This window comes from Euprymna scolopes, chromosome 41 (genome assembly GCF_053919585.1).
Source record: "Euprymna scolopes isolate OS-2025 chromosome 41, ASM5391958v1, whole genome shotgun sequence".
NCBI lineage: Eukaryota > Metazoa > Mollusca > Cephalopoda > Sepiida > Sepiolidae > Euprymna > Euprymna scolopes.
The window spans coordinates 2,160,001-2,176,503 of NC_136522.1; the positions used below are offsets into that span (position 1 = coordinate 2,160,001).

Below are 16,503 nucleotides of genomic sequence, written 5' to 3' on the forward strand. Positions count from 1 at the left end.
TGTTACAGTCTTTTTTTCTGAAAATGTAAGTCATTTTCTACCCCGACAACTGAGACAACTAAATTGTTTTTTTCCACATTAATTCCTGTTGCAATTTTTTTGCCATTTCCTTTTTCCTTTCTTTTAGGGATTACATATTCCTGTTTTTCCAGCTGAATGCTTCCGTACCTGAACGATTCCCAACCAGCTGAGAACTTGCCTGCCCTCTCTACTCATACCAACTCGTTCGCTCCAGACTCCTCCTAAATCTCCTTTATATATTCAAACTAATCGTTTGTGCTTACGTCATTCGACTACACAAAGACCTAACAGGTGACTTATCAGTCACGTTTTCTCTGGCCCAATTTTATTGTTTATCTAAGATTGAAAACCTATTTTGTTTATGTTCACGACATTCTTTTCTTTTAACATATTTATTTTTATTTATCTAAGATTCCTTCTTTTAAAGAGAAAGGAATTGTTTTACATAGTTGAAGTTAGACCTCTGAACAACTCGAATGCATAGCAATTTTTGCCTGACAAACACCATTGGCGATACGCGTCGGATCAAATTAAAAATGTTTCCTTTAAAAATAAATAATTCTATTTTTTATTAAAAAATGTGTTTCTTCATTTATTATACAAGCCTTCAATTCCAGGAAAGTGGTACCTGCTATCAACAACAACAATAAAATTCTGCCTATAATGACAACCAAAAAGAACGGAAACACGATCCACTAACAAATGTGGCCGACGCCAAATCAACCCTAGTGATTTGTCTTTGATTTTCTATCACTCATGTACCTATTATTTGGTCTTGTCTAGCACCTGGGGAGCTGGTTGCCATTCCCAGGTTCAAGAAACAGTTTTTGGCTGCGAATGCCATTGGCGACACGCGCCGGATCAAATTAAAAATGTTTGCTTTAAAAATAAATAATTCTATTTTTTATTAAAAAAAATGCTTGTTCAATTCCAGGTCCCTGCTATCAACAACAACAATAAAATCCTTGATTTCCCACATTCACATTTATTTCTGTTGTGATTTTTTTCTTTGTTCTGGGATTGCATGCCATTCCTTTTTCGTGGATTACATATTACTGTCCGTCTAATACTAATATTAATAATAGCTGAGAGCTTGCTTGTCCCGTATACTCGCTCCAATTTGTTTGCTCAAGACTCCTTGCCTAATTCCTAACTCTCCTGTATACATTCAAACTAATCCTTTGTGGTTATGTCATTCGACTACACAGAAACCTAACAGGTGACTTATCAGTCACGTTTTCTTAGGCTTAATTTTATTGTCTTTATATCTAGGTTTGAAAACCTATTTTGTTTATGTCCACCATATTTTTTCTATTAAAACATCTTTGTTTTTATTTATCCAAAATTCTTCTTGCTATTGTTTATAAAATCTAGTCAAGTTAAATTCCTAAAACGTCATTTAACCATATTTGTCCTTGAATTGCATTTTTCTCTTTAAAACAAATCTAATTCAATCTACACGCTAATATCAATAATAATCTTCTTGCTCAGATAATTCAGAAATTTTTATTTTTGTGTCACCATAAACTGATACTACACCAAATAATCAAGATAGGTCAACGAGAATGGAAAGACCTAGGAGAGAAAGCACTCCACTGAATGAGTGCAAAGAAGACTGGGACCTTGGGGAGGCTTATTGTCACCCAAATTCCAGTGAAGATCAATGGTCGCTGCCAATGAGAATGAGAAATCAATGGTAAGCAGCTGTTACGATGATGCAAACTAATCTGCACAGATTATTGGAAAAGGTAGTGAGTACTGGAAATTTTTTCTTTTTATTGTTTATAGAATCTAGTCAAGTTAAATTCCTAAAACGTCATTTAACCATATTTGTCCTTGAATTGCACTTTTCTCTTTAAAACAAATCTAATTCAATCTACACAATAATAATAATAATAATAATAATAATAATAATTCTCTGGCTCAGATAATTTGGCAATGTCCCGGGGGTGTTAATCTGCAACATAAGAATGTTGGAAAATTTCACGTAGGGAAATAATTTCTAATAGAATTATATTGGGAAACGAATGCTAACAAAGGCATCGTCATCATAAATGATGCTGCATCATCAACAACAACAACAACAGACATCAAATACCAAATGTCCGTGGCCTTTAGATATTTCCACAGATCAATCACATTCGCGTGACAGAAGATGCAATTTACTAATGATAAAAAGTTGTTATCGTTCTCTGACCATTGGTCAACGGAGACAAAATGCAGTAAAACGTTTATTGCATCCAAACGTGAATCTTTGACATTTTATTGTGAGTCAGAAAAAAACAGTCACAACCTGTTTTGTTATGCGTTTCCCATGAATCATTTCACATCAGTGAAATTCAGTGTCGATAATTCGGTTTTATTATTTATGTACGACAAATGCACAACAAATGTTGATTCTTCATTTGTGTGATATTTAGGCACGATGAATTAAGGCACGACAAATTAAAGCACAACAAATTAAGGAACGACAAATTAAGGCACAGCAAATTAAGGCACAACAAATTAAGGCACGACAAATGGCTCCTCTTGATTTTCTACTCCTGTGATATTTAGACACGACAAGTTAAGGCACGACAAGTTAAGCATGACAAATGTTGATTATTTGTGCGATATTTAGGCATCACAAATAAAGGCGCGACAAATTAAGGCATGAAATATGAAGGCACGACAAATGTAAGACAACTGCTTTTGCTGGTTCTCTATTCATGTGATATTTTCGTACGGCGAATTAAAGCACGACAAATTAAAGCATGAAATATGAAGGCACGACAAATGTAAGACAACTGCTTTTGCTGGTTCTCTATTCATGTGATATTTTCGTACGGCAAATTAAAGCGCGACAAATTTCACTAAAAATCTTTGTAAAAAATAATTTTTTTTCAGACTTAAAAGATATGCTATCCATTCCCTATGAATCATTTCGCATCAGTGAAATGCAGCAACGATAATTCGGTTTTATTATTTATGTACGACAAATGCACGACAAATGTTGATTCTCTATTTGTGTGATATTTAGTCACGACAGATTAAGTCACAACAGATTAAGGTACGGCAAATGTTGATTATTTCTGTGATATTCAAAATAGACTTTGTAGCCTAGTGGGGGATGCCCTTCCCTGCAACCTCTTTCCCACAGAAGAGGCGTTGCAAGCCTGTCTCTGCTTTATCGTTATTTTCATGGCAAGTGCTCGTCTGAGCTCCAATCTATGATCCCCCTTGGCCTGACTTTCACGAAAAACACTCATCTAACTGAAACCACTATTAATAATTTCCCCCACTCCTTATCTGCGCCTAAACCTAGACGTAGATTCCATGAACAAAGTGCCTTTCTTAGAACTGCACGCCTGTGGACCTCTGTTCTCTTTGCTTGCTTTCCAACTGATTACAATATGGTTGTCTTCAAGTTCAATGTGAACAAATTCTTGATGAGCCATCTCCTTAAGTAATCCAATTTACCCAATTCTCACTACTAACGATTACAATGACATTTCCCCACTAACAACTGTACACTCATTAACCCTTATCCTCGAGTGGCCTCTAGGCTCTGATAAATAGTGACTACTTTGTAAAAAAAATAATTTGGATCAAAATCGTACTGAAACTTATCTAAGAACTACTGATGGGGCAATTCCAATACAATTACCGATTCCGATCCTAATTCTTCATAAACCTCTAAATATTTAACTATAATTTTTTCCCCCAATTCCATAAAAATACATATAAAATATTTTTCCAAACATAAAAAACTTATGGGGGATGATTTATAGATTTTAGTTTAAAAATCAATAAATATTTATTATTTTATTATTACTACTAGCAGTGGAAGAATCGTTTTTGGTATCGGAAAATAGACACAAATTTTTCCAATTCCGATGCCCCCCAAAAAAGTTCCAATTTTTTCAATTCCCGATTCCGATTAATCATCGCAACACTACTAAGAACACTCCCAGATAGATAAAGTACATTTGTGTGAAATTAAAAAGTAAAAAAAAATCGGCTCAGCTGTCTCGGAGCTCATAGGGAATGAACACACACACACACACATACACACACACACACACACACACACGCACACACACACACACACACGCACAGACAGACAGACAGAGTAGAGATTTATCATTTTATTACATTAAAAAATTATTAATCGTTCAATTTAAATTAATTTCATAATTCAGTTTTTGCTTCAAACATAAGTGTTGATACAGCAGATGCTGCGCCTGTACTCTGCACATATGATACAGGCAGATGTGAGACGTTTTCTAACCTAGTAAAAGGAGACTATCTTCTTTGCGGCATACTTTGCAGTATCTTCTATGTACTTATTCCACTATATGTTGGCTGAGAATGTTTATCGTGATTTTTATGAATTGTATTTTTAGTATATATTTCTGAACTGTTTTTTTTAAATATATTTATGAACTGCTTTTTAAATACATTTCTGAACTGTTTTTTAATATATTTCTGAACTGTTTTTCAAATATATTTATGAATTGTTTTGTTAGTATATTTATTAATTGTTTTTTTATATATTTATAAACTGTTTTTTAAATATATTTATGAATTGTTTTTTTAGTATATTTAGTAATTGTTTTTTTTTAAATATATTTCTGAACTGTTTTTTTTTAAATATATTTATAAACTGTTTTTTTTTTAATATATTTATGAACTGTGTTTTTAAATATATTCATGAATTGTTTTTTTTAATATATTTATTAACTGTTTTTTAATATATTTGTTAACTTTTTTCAATATATTTATGAACTGTTTTTTCAATATATTTATGAATTGTCTTTTTAAATATATTATGAACTGTTTTTTTTAGATATATTTATGAATTGTTTTTAATATATTTATGAACTGTTTTTTTCTAATATACTTATGAACTTTTTAAAAATATATTTATGAATTGTTTTTTAATATATTTATGAACTGTTTTTTTCTAATATATTTATGAACTGTATTTTAATATATCTATGAATTGTTTTTTAATATATTTATGAACTGTTTTTGAAATATATTTATGAACAGTTTTTCAAATATATTCATGAAGTGTTTTAAATATATTATGAACTGCTTTTGCAATATATTTATGAACTTTTTAAAAATATATTTATGAATTGTTTTTTAATATATTTATGAACTGTTTTTTAATATACTTGTGAACTGTTTTTTTTAAATATATTTATGAACTGTTTTTTTTAAATATATTTATGAATTGTTTTTTAAATATATTTATGAAATGTTTTTAAAAAATATATTATGAACTGTTTTTCAATATATTTATGAACTGTTTTTTTTCAATATATTTTGAATTGTTTCTTCTTAAATATATTATGAACTGTTTTTTAAAATATCTTAATAAACTGTTTTTTTTTAATATATTTATATATTGCTTTTTAATATATTCATGAACTGTATTTTTTAATATATTTATGAATTTTTTTCCAATAATTTGTTTATGGACAGTTTATTTTTAATCAAATAACAAAAAACAGTTCACAAATATTTTTGAAACAAAATCCCGTTGTTAAAACAGTTTATAAATATTTTTAAAAAACATAGTTCATGAAAAAAAAAAACCAGTTCACAAATATTTTAAAACAGTTAAATTCTCAGTTTTGATGTAAAAAAATACCAACACCTTAGACGTTTGATTAAAAATCAGTTCAAAACGAATATGAAATAAATAAAATAAATAAAGATAAGGAAAAATAAAAATAATATAAAAATATGATACATGTATATAAAAATAATATAAAATGAATAAAATTAAAAAAAATAATATAAAATCAATAAAAATAAAACGAATGAAAATAAAATAGATTGGAATAGTAATAAAAATAAAATAAAATAAATAAAAAATAAATAAAAATAAAATATAAAATAAGTAAAAGTAAAATAAATTGAAATAAAAATAAAATATAAATAAAATAAGAAATAAACTAAATCCAAAGTTAATTAATAAGAAAAACAAATAAATAATAAATAAAAAATAATATAAAATCAATAAAAATAAAACGAATGAAAATAAAATAGATTGGAATAGTAATAAAAATAAAATAGAATAAATAAAAATAAAATATAAAATAAGTAAAAGTAAAATAAATTAAAATAAAAATAAAATATGAATAAAATAAATAATTAATAAGAAAAACAAGAAATAGAATAAAGACAAAATAGAAAAAAATAAAACAAAAAATAAAACAAAAAAAAGAAATAGAAAAAGAAATAAAAAGAAAAAGTAATAATGGAAATGAATAAAGAAGAAAAAAGAAATCTATAAAAAGAAATGAAATGAAAGAAAATATAAAAAGAAAAAGATAGGAAAAAAACGAAATAAAAAAGGAATGAAATAAAATATGAAAATGAAATACAAAAATAAAATAAAATAAAAAAGCATAAAAATGAAACAAAAAAAGTACTAAATAAAAAAATACTAAATAAAGATAAACGGAAGAGGAGAAAAAAATGGAAAAAGACGAAATAATAAAGAAATAGGAAAAGAAAGAAAACAGAAAACAAAGAAAAGAAAGAAAAATTGAATAAATAAAAAATTAAATAAAAGATAAAAATAAAAGAAACAATTTTTTTTTAATAAATAAAAAAAAAGAAAAGAAAAGGCTTAGAAGTTTTCCAGATGGTGGACACAAACACATTGCCCAAGGATGTCGTATCATTTTAGTGTTGCACCTGGAACAAAAAAATTTACATACCATATACACTGGCTGATTCATCATCATACGGCGCTTCCTAAAAAAAATAAAAAATAAAAATTCAATAAAAAATAAAAATAATAAAAATTCAATGAATATATGGAAAGATTCAAATTTTCGGGAACAAATTCACATACAAAATTCTTAAAGAAATCGCGATTCTTTTCGAGTAACAAGAATTCAAGAAAGCAGTAAAAAAAAAGAAACTGCTATAATCTTTCTGTCAAACTCGGGAATCTGCACGAAATTTAAAAGAGAATTTGGGTTTTTATTGCAATCCATAGAGGTACGAAAAAGTTGTCCAAAAACAAATACGAGATTTTTTCCATACTTTTTTTCGTATGGGCACTTTTATATGATTGATAATACACAAATAAAACTCCAGTCCCCTTTAAAGTAATCTCCTCCAACTGTAATGCACTTGTACCGTTCCAACGACTTCTGCAAGGCGTCATGGAAGTCCTTTTGTTTGAGTGTGTCAATGACCCTCATCACAGCCTCTTTCATCTCCTGAATTGTCTCATAACAACAGCCTCTTGGGTTTTCCTTGAGCTTAGGTAATAACCAAAAGTCACAGGGAGCAAGGTCTGGACTAATAGGGAGGGTGAGGAACTGTTTTTATGTTATTTTGGTCAAATATTCTGTGACAATGATGGAGTTGTGAACTGGTGCATATGCACAACTCTTTCACATCTTCAGTTTTTCATCAATAATTGTATGAACAGTTCCCACACTGACATCAAACCGTGCACTTAATGTCTCTAGAGACACAAGGGGGTCCTTATCCATGAAATTCTTTATTTGGCCAATTAACTCTGGTGTTCTAACTTCCTTACTCCTCCCACACCTCTCATCATCCCTCACAGACTTTCTGCCTTCTTTGAATTTCTTATGCCACTCAATTGAACACAAACTTTGTGACCACGATGAAAAAAATGGCAACTCTCTCTGATGTGATCGGAAGGTAGGGGTTAAAACAGAGGGGTTAAAAAAAGGAAGATTTCTTTACCTCCTCTTCCCTCCTCCCTCTCTCATCTATGCATATACCCCCTCTCTTTATCTCTCTCTCATCTATGTATGTATGTATCTATCTATCTCTTCATTGTGGTCACAAAGTTCGTGTTCAATTTAGTACTACGTTATAATTGAAAACTGAATCCCCACGTGAAAAGTTATGAATTAAAAAAAAAAAAAATTTTATAATCTGAAACTTAAGTCTGCAATGGATGGTATTAACAGGAAAAAAATTAAAAAAAAAAAAAGTGAAAATTGTGGAATTTAGAGGGGGGAGGCACTCTCGACAACGTCCGCCTAAAAATCTTTTAGCCCTGTTTAAATGCTAAAATAAACGTTTTCAAAAATATGTTAAAAATAAAAAAAAATGTCTGCCGTAAGGTGGGTGTGAACGTGAATGCTAAAACCCTAATAATTCGGAGACAAGCTTTTAACCACTTGGGCCCCAGTGACGGTCATGCCAGGAAGATGCGAATTTATGTAATTAACGTATCAAAGAGATGAAGTGGTTCACACATGCGCAGATGCTGAAATCATTTAGAAAGAAACGATTTTACGTGACCCCCCCCCCCCGCCAAGATTCTAACGTTGTTACTTTAAGATTATCAGAATCATTCTTATCCGATTTGGATGTCAAAGTTTTAGCGACACACACACGCACACACACACACACACACACGCACGTACACGCACGCACGCACGCACGCACGCATGCGCGCACACACACACACGTACACACATACATACATTTGACAAAAGAATAACATATTTCGTTTGCTTTATTTTACTTTTTAAAATATTCTTTTGTTTTTGTTATTTCATTTAAAACATTTTATAATTTGTTTTTATCTTCTCTTCTATTCTATCTATTCTTCTTCTATCTTCTATCTTCTATCTCTATCTCCTTCTTCTTCTATCTATCTTCTATCTTCTTCTATCTATCTATCTATATATATATAAAATGAACTCATTTTTCCCCTGTGATTTTGACCTTAATAGGATTAAAAATCAAGGCATTTCATGCAAATGTAATATGCACAAACTGCACCACAATATCTAAGGTGTGTTATAGGCATATTATCTCTCCACTTCCTCGATAATCGTAGATTTCTATATTTTTTCTGTTGAGAGTTCACTGCCAAAATTGATTAAGATCAATGCAAGTTGTAAAATCTTTTCTCTCTAATAAATTCCTCCTTCCCCCGCCACCCATTTACACCGTTGTATGATACTTCACAAGAGACAGTTACGAAGGAACACCGGTTTCAGTTTTCTTTACTTCGTAGTTACTTAAAAAACTGGAATGGAATTTCACCGTGCCTTTCCGTTCGATGCTTCCTATTGGGTGAAACATTGCTTAATTACCATTTATTTCCCAAAATTTATACGCTAAAAAAAAAGGATTCTTTCCATTTAAAAAAAAAAAATAAACATATAATACATCATTTCCGTTTTATTTCGTTTTGTTCGATGTTTTTTTTCTGTTTTCGTTTTTCCGATGATGACGAACTTCACACATTATTTACAACTAAATATACATAGAATCAGACGAAAAATCCAAATGAACAGATCAGCGTTTGAAACGGCTGGAGTTTTTTTTTGTCTCTTGTTTTTTTTTTAAATAAAATGTTTGTACACAAAAACTCACGCCCCGAAGGCAGACAATGATGACGAACTTCACACATTACTTTATAACTAATATACATAGAATCAGACGAAAAATCCAAATGAACAGATCAGCGTTTGAAACGGCTGGAGTTTTTTTTTTGTCTCTTATGTTTTTCTAAAATAAAATGTTTGTACACAAAAACTCACGCCCCGAAGGCAGACAATGATGACGAACTTCACACATTACTTTATAACAAATATACATAGAATCAGACGAAAAATCCAAATGAACAGATCAGCGTTTGAAATGGCTGGAGTTTTTTTTTTTAAATAAAATGTTTGTACACAAAAACTCACGTTCCGAAGGCAGACAATGATGACGAACTTCACACATTACTTTATAACTATTATACATAGAAACAGACGAAAAATCCAAATGAACAGATCAGCGTTTGAAATGGCTGGAGTTTTTTTTTTAAATAAAATGTTTGTACACAAAAACTCACGTTCCGAAGGAAGACAAGGATGACGAACTTCACACATTATTTACAACTAAATATACATAGAATCAGACGAAAACTCCAAATGAACAGATCAGCGTTTGAAACGGCTGGAGTTTTTTTTTGTCTCTTGTCTTTTTTTAAATAAAATGTTTGTACACAAAAACTCACGCCCTGAAGGCAGACAATGATGACGAACTTCACACATTACTTTATAACTAATATACATAGAATCAGACGAAAAATCCAAATGAACAGATCAGCGTTTGAAACGGCTGGAGTTTTTTTTTGTCTCTTGTCTTTTTTTAAATAAAATGTTTGTACACAAAAACTCACGCCCCGAAGGCAGACAATGATGACGAACTTCACACATTACTTTATAACTAATATACATAGAATCAGACGAAAAATCCAAATGAACAGATCAGCGTTTGAAACGGCTGGAGTTTTTTTTTTGTCTCTTGTTTTTTTTTAAAATAAAATGTTTGTACACAAAAACTCACGCCCCAAAGGCAGACAATGAGGACGAACTTCACACATTACTTTATAACTAATATACATAGAATCAGACGAAAAATCCAAATGAACAGATCAGCGTTTGAAACGGCTGGAGTTTTTTTTTGTCTCTTGTCTTTTTTTAAATAAAATGTTTGTACACAAAAACTCACGCCCCGAAGGCAGACAATGATGACGAACTTCACACATTACTTTATAACTAATATACATAGAATCAGACGAAAACTCCAAATGAACAGATCAGCGTTTGAAACGGCTGGAGTTTTTTTTTGTCTCTTGTTTTTTTTTTTTAAATAAAATGTTGGTACACAAAAACTCACGACCCGAAGGCAGACAATGATGACGAACTTCACACATTACTTTATAACTAATATACATAGAATCAGACGACAAATCCAAATGAACAGATCAGCGTTTGAAACGGCTGGAGTTTTTTTTTGTCTCTTGTCTTTTTTTAAATAAAATGTTTGTACACAAAAACTCACGCCCTGAAGGCAGACAATAATGAAGAACTTCACACGTTACTTTATAACTAATATACATAGAATCTGACGAAAAATCCAAATGAACAGATCAGCGTTTGAAACGGCTGGAGTTTTTTTTTGTCTCTTGTTTTTTTTTAAATAAAATGTTTGTACACAAAAACTCACGCCCCGAAGGCAGACAATGATGAAGAACTTCACACATTACTTTATAACTAATATACATAGAATCAGACGAAAAATCCAAATGAACAGATCAGCGTTTGAAATGGCTGGAGTTTTTTTTTTAAATAAAATTTTTGTACACAAAAACTCACGTTCCGAAGGCAGACAAGGATGACGAACTTCACACATTATTTACAACTAAATATACATAGAATCAGACGAAAAATCCAAATGAACAGATCAGCGTTTGAAACGGCTGGAGTTTTTTTTGTCTTTTGTTTTTTTTAAAATAAAATGTTTGTACACAAAAACTCACGCCCCGAAGGCAGACAATGATGACGAACTTCACACATTACTTTATAACTAATATACATAGAATCAGACGAAAAATCCAAATGAACAGATCAGCGTTTGAAACGGCTGGAGTTTTTTTTGTCTCTTGTTTTTTTTTAAATAAAATGTTTGTACACAAAAACTCACGCCCCGAAGGCAGACAATGATGACGAACTTCACACATTACTTTATAACTAATATACATAGAATCAGACGAAAAATCCAAATGAACAGATCAGCGTTTGAAACGGCTGGAGGTTTTTTTTGTCTCTTGTTTTTTTTTAAATAAAATGTTTGTACACAAAAACTCACGTTCCGAAGGAAGACAATGATGACGAACTTCACACATTACTTTATGACTAATATACATAGAATCAGACGAAAAATCCAAATGAACAGATCAGCGTTTGAAATGGCTGGAGTTTTTTTTTAAAATAAAATGTTTGTACACAAAAACTCACGTTCCGAAGGCAGACAATGATGACGAACTTCACACATTACTTTATAACTAATATACATAGAATCAGACGAAAACTCCAAATGAACAGATCAGCGTTTGAAATGGCTGGAGTTTTTTTTTTGAATAAAATGTTTGTACACAAAAACTCACGTTCCGAAGGCAGACAATGATGACGAACTTCACACATTACTTTACAACTAAATATACATAGAATCAGACGAAAAATCCAAATGAACAGATCAGCGTTTGAAATGGCTGGAGTTTTTTTTTTAAATAAAATGTTTGTACACAAAAACTCACGTTCCGAAGGCAGACAATGATGACGAACTTCACACATTACTTTATAACTAATATACATAGAATCAGACGAAAAATCCAAATGAACAGATCAGCGTTTGAAATGGCTGGAGTTTTTTTTTAAAATAAAATGTTTGTACACAAAAACTCACGTTCCGAAGGCAGACAATGATGATGAACTTCACACATTACTTTACAACTAAATATACATAGAATCAGACGAAAAATCCAAATGAACAGATCAGCGTTTGAAATGGCTGGAGTTTTTTTTTTTAAATAAAATGTTTGTACACAAAAACACACGTTCCGAAGGCAGACAATGATGACGAACTTCACACATTACTTTATAACTAAATATGATGATTGCAACGTCTTGTCAGACGAGTGCCACTCCCTAAGACATTTAAAATCCATGAGCCCAAATGTCTGAGTGAGTATCTATACAAATATGATGTTACAGAGTCTTAGCTTTGTACGACAGCTAAGTCTCTCTCTCGGTTCAAAATGTTGAGATCCAGCAACAAGCAAGAGCAAGATAGCCAGCAACAAATTAAACTGCAGACCAGCTTAATGCGAGTACTGGTCTTCCGCTTTATGGTTTTTTAAATCAGAGATTTGCTTCTCCTAGAAAGGTTGCCTTCACCACGGCTTACGGGAGCCCTCTCTACCCCAAAACTAAATATATATACATACATACATACATACATACATACTTTTGCCCTTTATATAATAGAATTTATATCATTATACTTACCCGTTTAAAGAGGTGAACTAGATTTTTGTATGCGTCAGAGTTGATATTACTTCTAAACAGGAAACCATGAGCAATATTGTTTGCTGAAAAAAAAAAGAAGAAAAAATTTATTTTTAATTTTCTTTTGAAGTTGAAGAGATAGGATTTGGTCTTAATAGAAGCCATCTTGGACAATGATGGTGTCTTTGGGTTTGGACTGACATTTAATATAACTTGGGAATACAAGGTTGGAACAAAGGAAGAAAATGAAAGATGTATATACGAGGATGATTTACAAAAGTAAAGCCCCATATTTTTTTTATTCAAAAAGTTGAACAATTACGAAGACGGGAGTGGTACCATTAAACCGAGCGATGTTTTGTGCTTCAGATTTTATTTTAGTATAGTCACCATTTACCAAGAATTTAATGACGCATGTTAGCTTCTGACACACGCCCATGACAGCGGTTGTATTCTTAGAGTCTTCGATGCCTCCATTCAGTCTTGAAAGTCAAAGGATACCCTCTATAGGGGCAGCTGCGCATGTAAGTGTGAGGCAAGGGTTGCGCAATCCCAACCCCCCCTGAATCGGCATTGCTTGAGTCCAGTGGCAAGGAGAAGTCCAAGATGACTGGAAGCAATGCCGAGATAAGCGGAGAGCACATATAGCACCTGGAAGTCTCAAATGGTAACCCATCTAGTACTGGCCAGGCTCACGGTTCCTTAACTTCGGTGATTTGACGGGAATCGGTGTGTAAAACGTGATTATGCCGTAACGTCTTAGAGCCTAACACCTTCAATATCTGCAAAAAAGAGATGAAACTTTCAGGTCATGAGTGCAGAAGTTCAGTCATTAGAACAATGCAATTTTCAATCCCCTCTGATCCATTTACCGGGCAGAATAAAAAATAGGAGGCATTATTTTAGAATGCACATCGTATATATATATATATATATATATATATATATATATATATATATATAGATATAGATATATATAGATATATAGATATATATATAGAATAAATGACAAAAAGTTATATTCCAAATTCATGATGTTGACCATCTTATGATTTATTCCTTTAATTCAGTTGACTTATACAATTCTTGACAGTATCTGTTTCGTAGCGCAAAATCAATCACTTAATTATTATACCAATCAATGAACCTATTATGCTCTTAACTCAATATAACTTGGAATATAACTTTTTGTCATTTATTCTCTATATTGCTCTTTAATTACATTGAGCTTCTTAAATAAGGATTGATATATATTACAAGAAAATATATTTCTACAGAAATATATATATATATATATATATATATATATATATATCATATAAAGCTGAATGTGTGTGTGTGTGTGTCTGGTCACGGATAGGCTCCTATATGGTTGACTATTTAAAAAAACTGATTACATATAATGATAGATGATGTATCGAGACACAGGAATAGGTATGTTTGATCTAGCAGAACGGTGGTTCATTAAAATTGTGGGGTGTGCGTTCGTGCCTGGTCCACAAAGTATGGAAATAAAAAATTTCAAAATTAAAAAAAAAAAAACGTTTACAAGTGTTTTTGATATAGATGTACATAAGAATACTTTGATGAGTATGTTTTAACTTAAATAGGGATGGTATAATAAAATTGTGGGGGTCTGCGTTCGCACCTGGCCTCCATAGAATGGAAATAGGCACAAACTTTAATAAAGACTTTTCATATCTATCTGCGTAAGCATACTTTGATAATTATGTTTCAGTTTGAAGAAATATGATATAATAAAATTATGAGGTGTTCGTTCGCACCTGACCTCCATAGAATGGAAATATGTCACAAAGTTTAACAAGGTTTTTTAATATAGATCCACAGAATATTGTGATAAGTGTTTCAGTGTGAACAGGAATGGTATAATGAATTATGAGGTTTATCTATTTTATTTTTACTTTCATCATATTTTGCTTTGGTTTTGATACCCCCAAATTCAACCCAAATTTACAACCCTTCCTTTTCATAACCTATCATACTTTCATAAATCAAAGTCCATTCTCTGTAGGCTGTTTTTGAACCTAGTCAACGACGGGTACTTTTTCGAATATATATATATATATATATATATATATATATATATATATATATATATATATATATATATATATCCCCAAACCTCTGGCCTTGATGGAGGGGAGACTAAAACTTGCTGCTATGGTTTCAAATGATATGAAATAACAGCAAGGGGAGACTTGATTCCAAATATTTCTCATATGTTATATCTCCCCTTGTTTGGAAATAGGGTACGATTATGAACATCTCCAGTATCAAATAATCCTCATACACTGTGAAATTAACGTTATGTATGAAAACCAAAGAAGAGAGATATAACATATGAGAAATATTTGGAATCAAATCTCCCCTTACTGTTATTTTAGATCATTTGAAACCATGACAGCAAGTTTTAGTCTCCTCTCCATCAATGTCAGAGGTTTTGGAATAAATATCAGATATTTTGTAATTCATATGAAAAAATAGGAAAACAAATGACTATGATTGAAACATGTCAAAGTGTCAAAGTGTCAAAAATAAGCTCTGGATGATGGATGATCCCCTTAATGTACGACCTTAAGGGCAAATGTCACATAGCCCACTACACAATTCTGGTCATTACCTTTCCAACGAGCCTTCATTTGTTAAATTCTGATCAATAGTCACTGAGATTTTGAACTTATAAAATTGCAAAAAACCATCAAACTCCTCTGTCAGTTTTTGATCTACAGACATCAAACTTAATATATAGGGTATTCAAACACATTCGAAACTTTATGTTTGGGTTTTAGCCGGGGAAAATCAATGCAAAAGTGTGAAAATTAAAAAAAAAATAGAATTTGCCAGGTGATGGTCGAACGCTGGCATTACGAATATGCATGCATAACATAATAGCTATTGGTTCATGTTTTGATTTATAGTCTTGCAGCAAACATATCTTCATAGCTCAGGCATTAACGTCAGAGGATGTAAACTAAACCTTTTTTTTTTTAACTTTTTAAATCATTGTTATATATTGGGTCCAATCTATATATCTATAAAAGTGAAAGTGTTTGTCTGTCTGTGTGTCTGTGTGTCTGTCTGTGTACATTTCCCTACACAATATCCCTGTCAATTTTAAGTCTACAGACTCGAAATTTGATATACAGGGTATTGAGATTTGGAAAAATCTTTGTAATCGTTTTTCGGCCAGAAATTTGGCTGTTAAGGGGTCAAAGTTAACGATTTGATCTTTGAAAACTCTACCAAACTCCTCCGCCAATTTTGTGTCTAAACACTTGAACTTGACAGTTTTAATATATACATACGCATATAAAGTTATTAACAGTACATAGGACCCGAGCAAAGCCGGATTGAACTACTAGTATAATAATATATACGAAATCTGCATGAATCAAAATAACATATTTAAGCGTATTTTACGACCTGGTAATGCTGGACGGCCTGCTAGTCTATCTATCTATCTTTTCTCTACCCTGCAACCTCTCTCCCACAGAAGAGACGTTGCGAGCCTATCCTTGTTTTATCGTTATTTCCATGGCAGGTGCTCGTCTGAACTCCAATCTCTGGTTCCTCCCTCGCCAATCTTTCACGAAAAACACCCGTCTAGCTGAAT

At 31.4% G+C, this 16,503-nt stretch overlaps 1 protein-coding gene across 1 annotated transcript in view; it reads right to left on the bottom strand.

Annotated features, from left to right (window-relative positions):
• Positions 1–16,503, bottom strand: part of LOC145266303 (uncharacterized) — a 215,242-nt gene that overhangs the window by 175,907 nt on the left and 22,832 nt on the right. Inside the window, exons 2-3 of the mRNA XM_080121854.1 lie at positions 12,870–12,952; positions 6,741–6,777 (exon numbers count right to left, since the gene is read on the bottom strand). Coding sequence (XP_079977980.1) covers positions 6,741–6,777; positions 12,870–12,952 — 120 coding nt within the window. The remainder of the gene's footprint in view (positions 1–6,740; positions 6,778–12,869; positions 12,953–16,503) is intronic.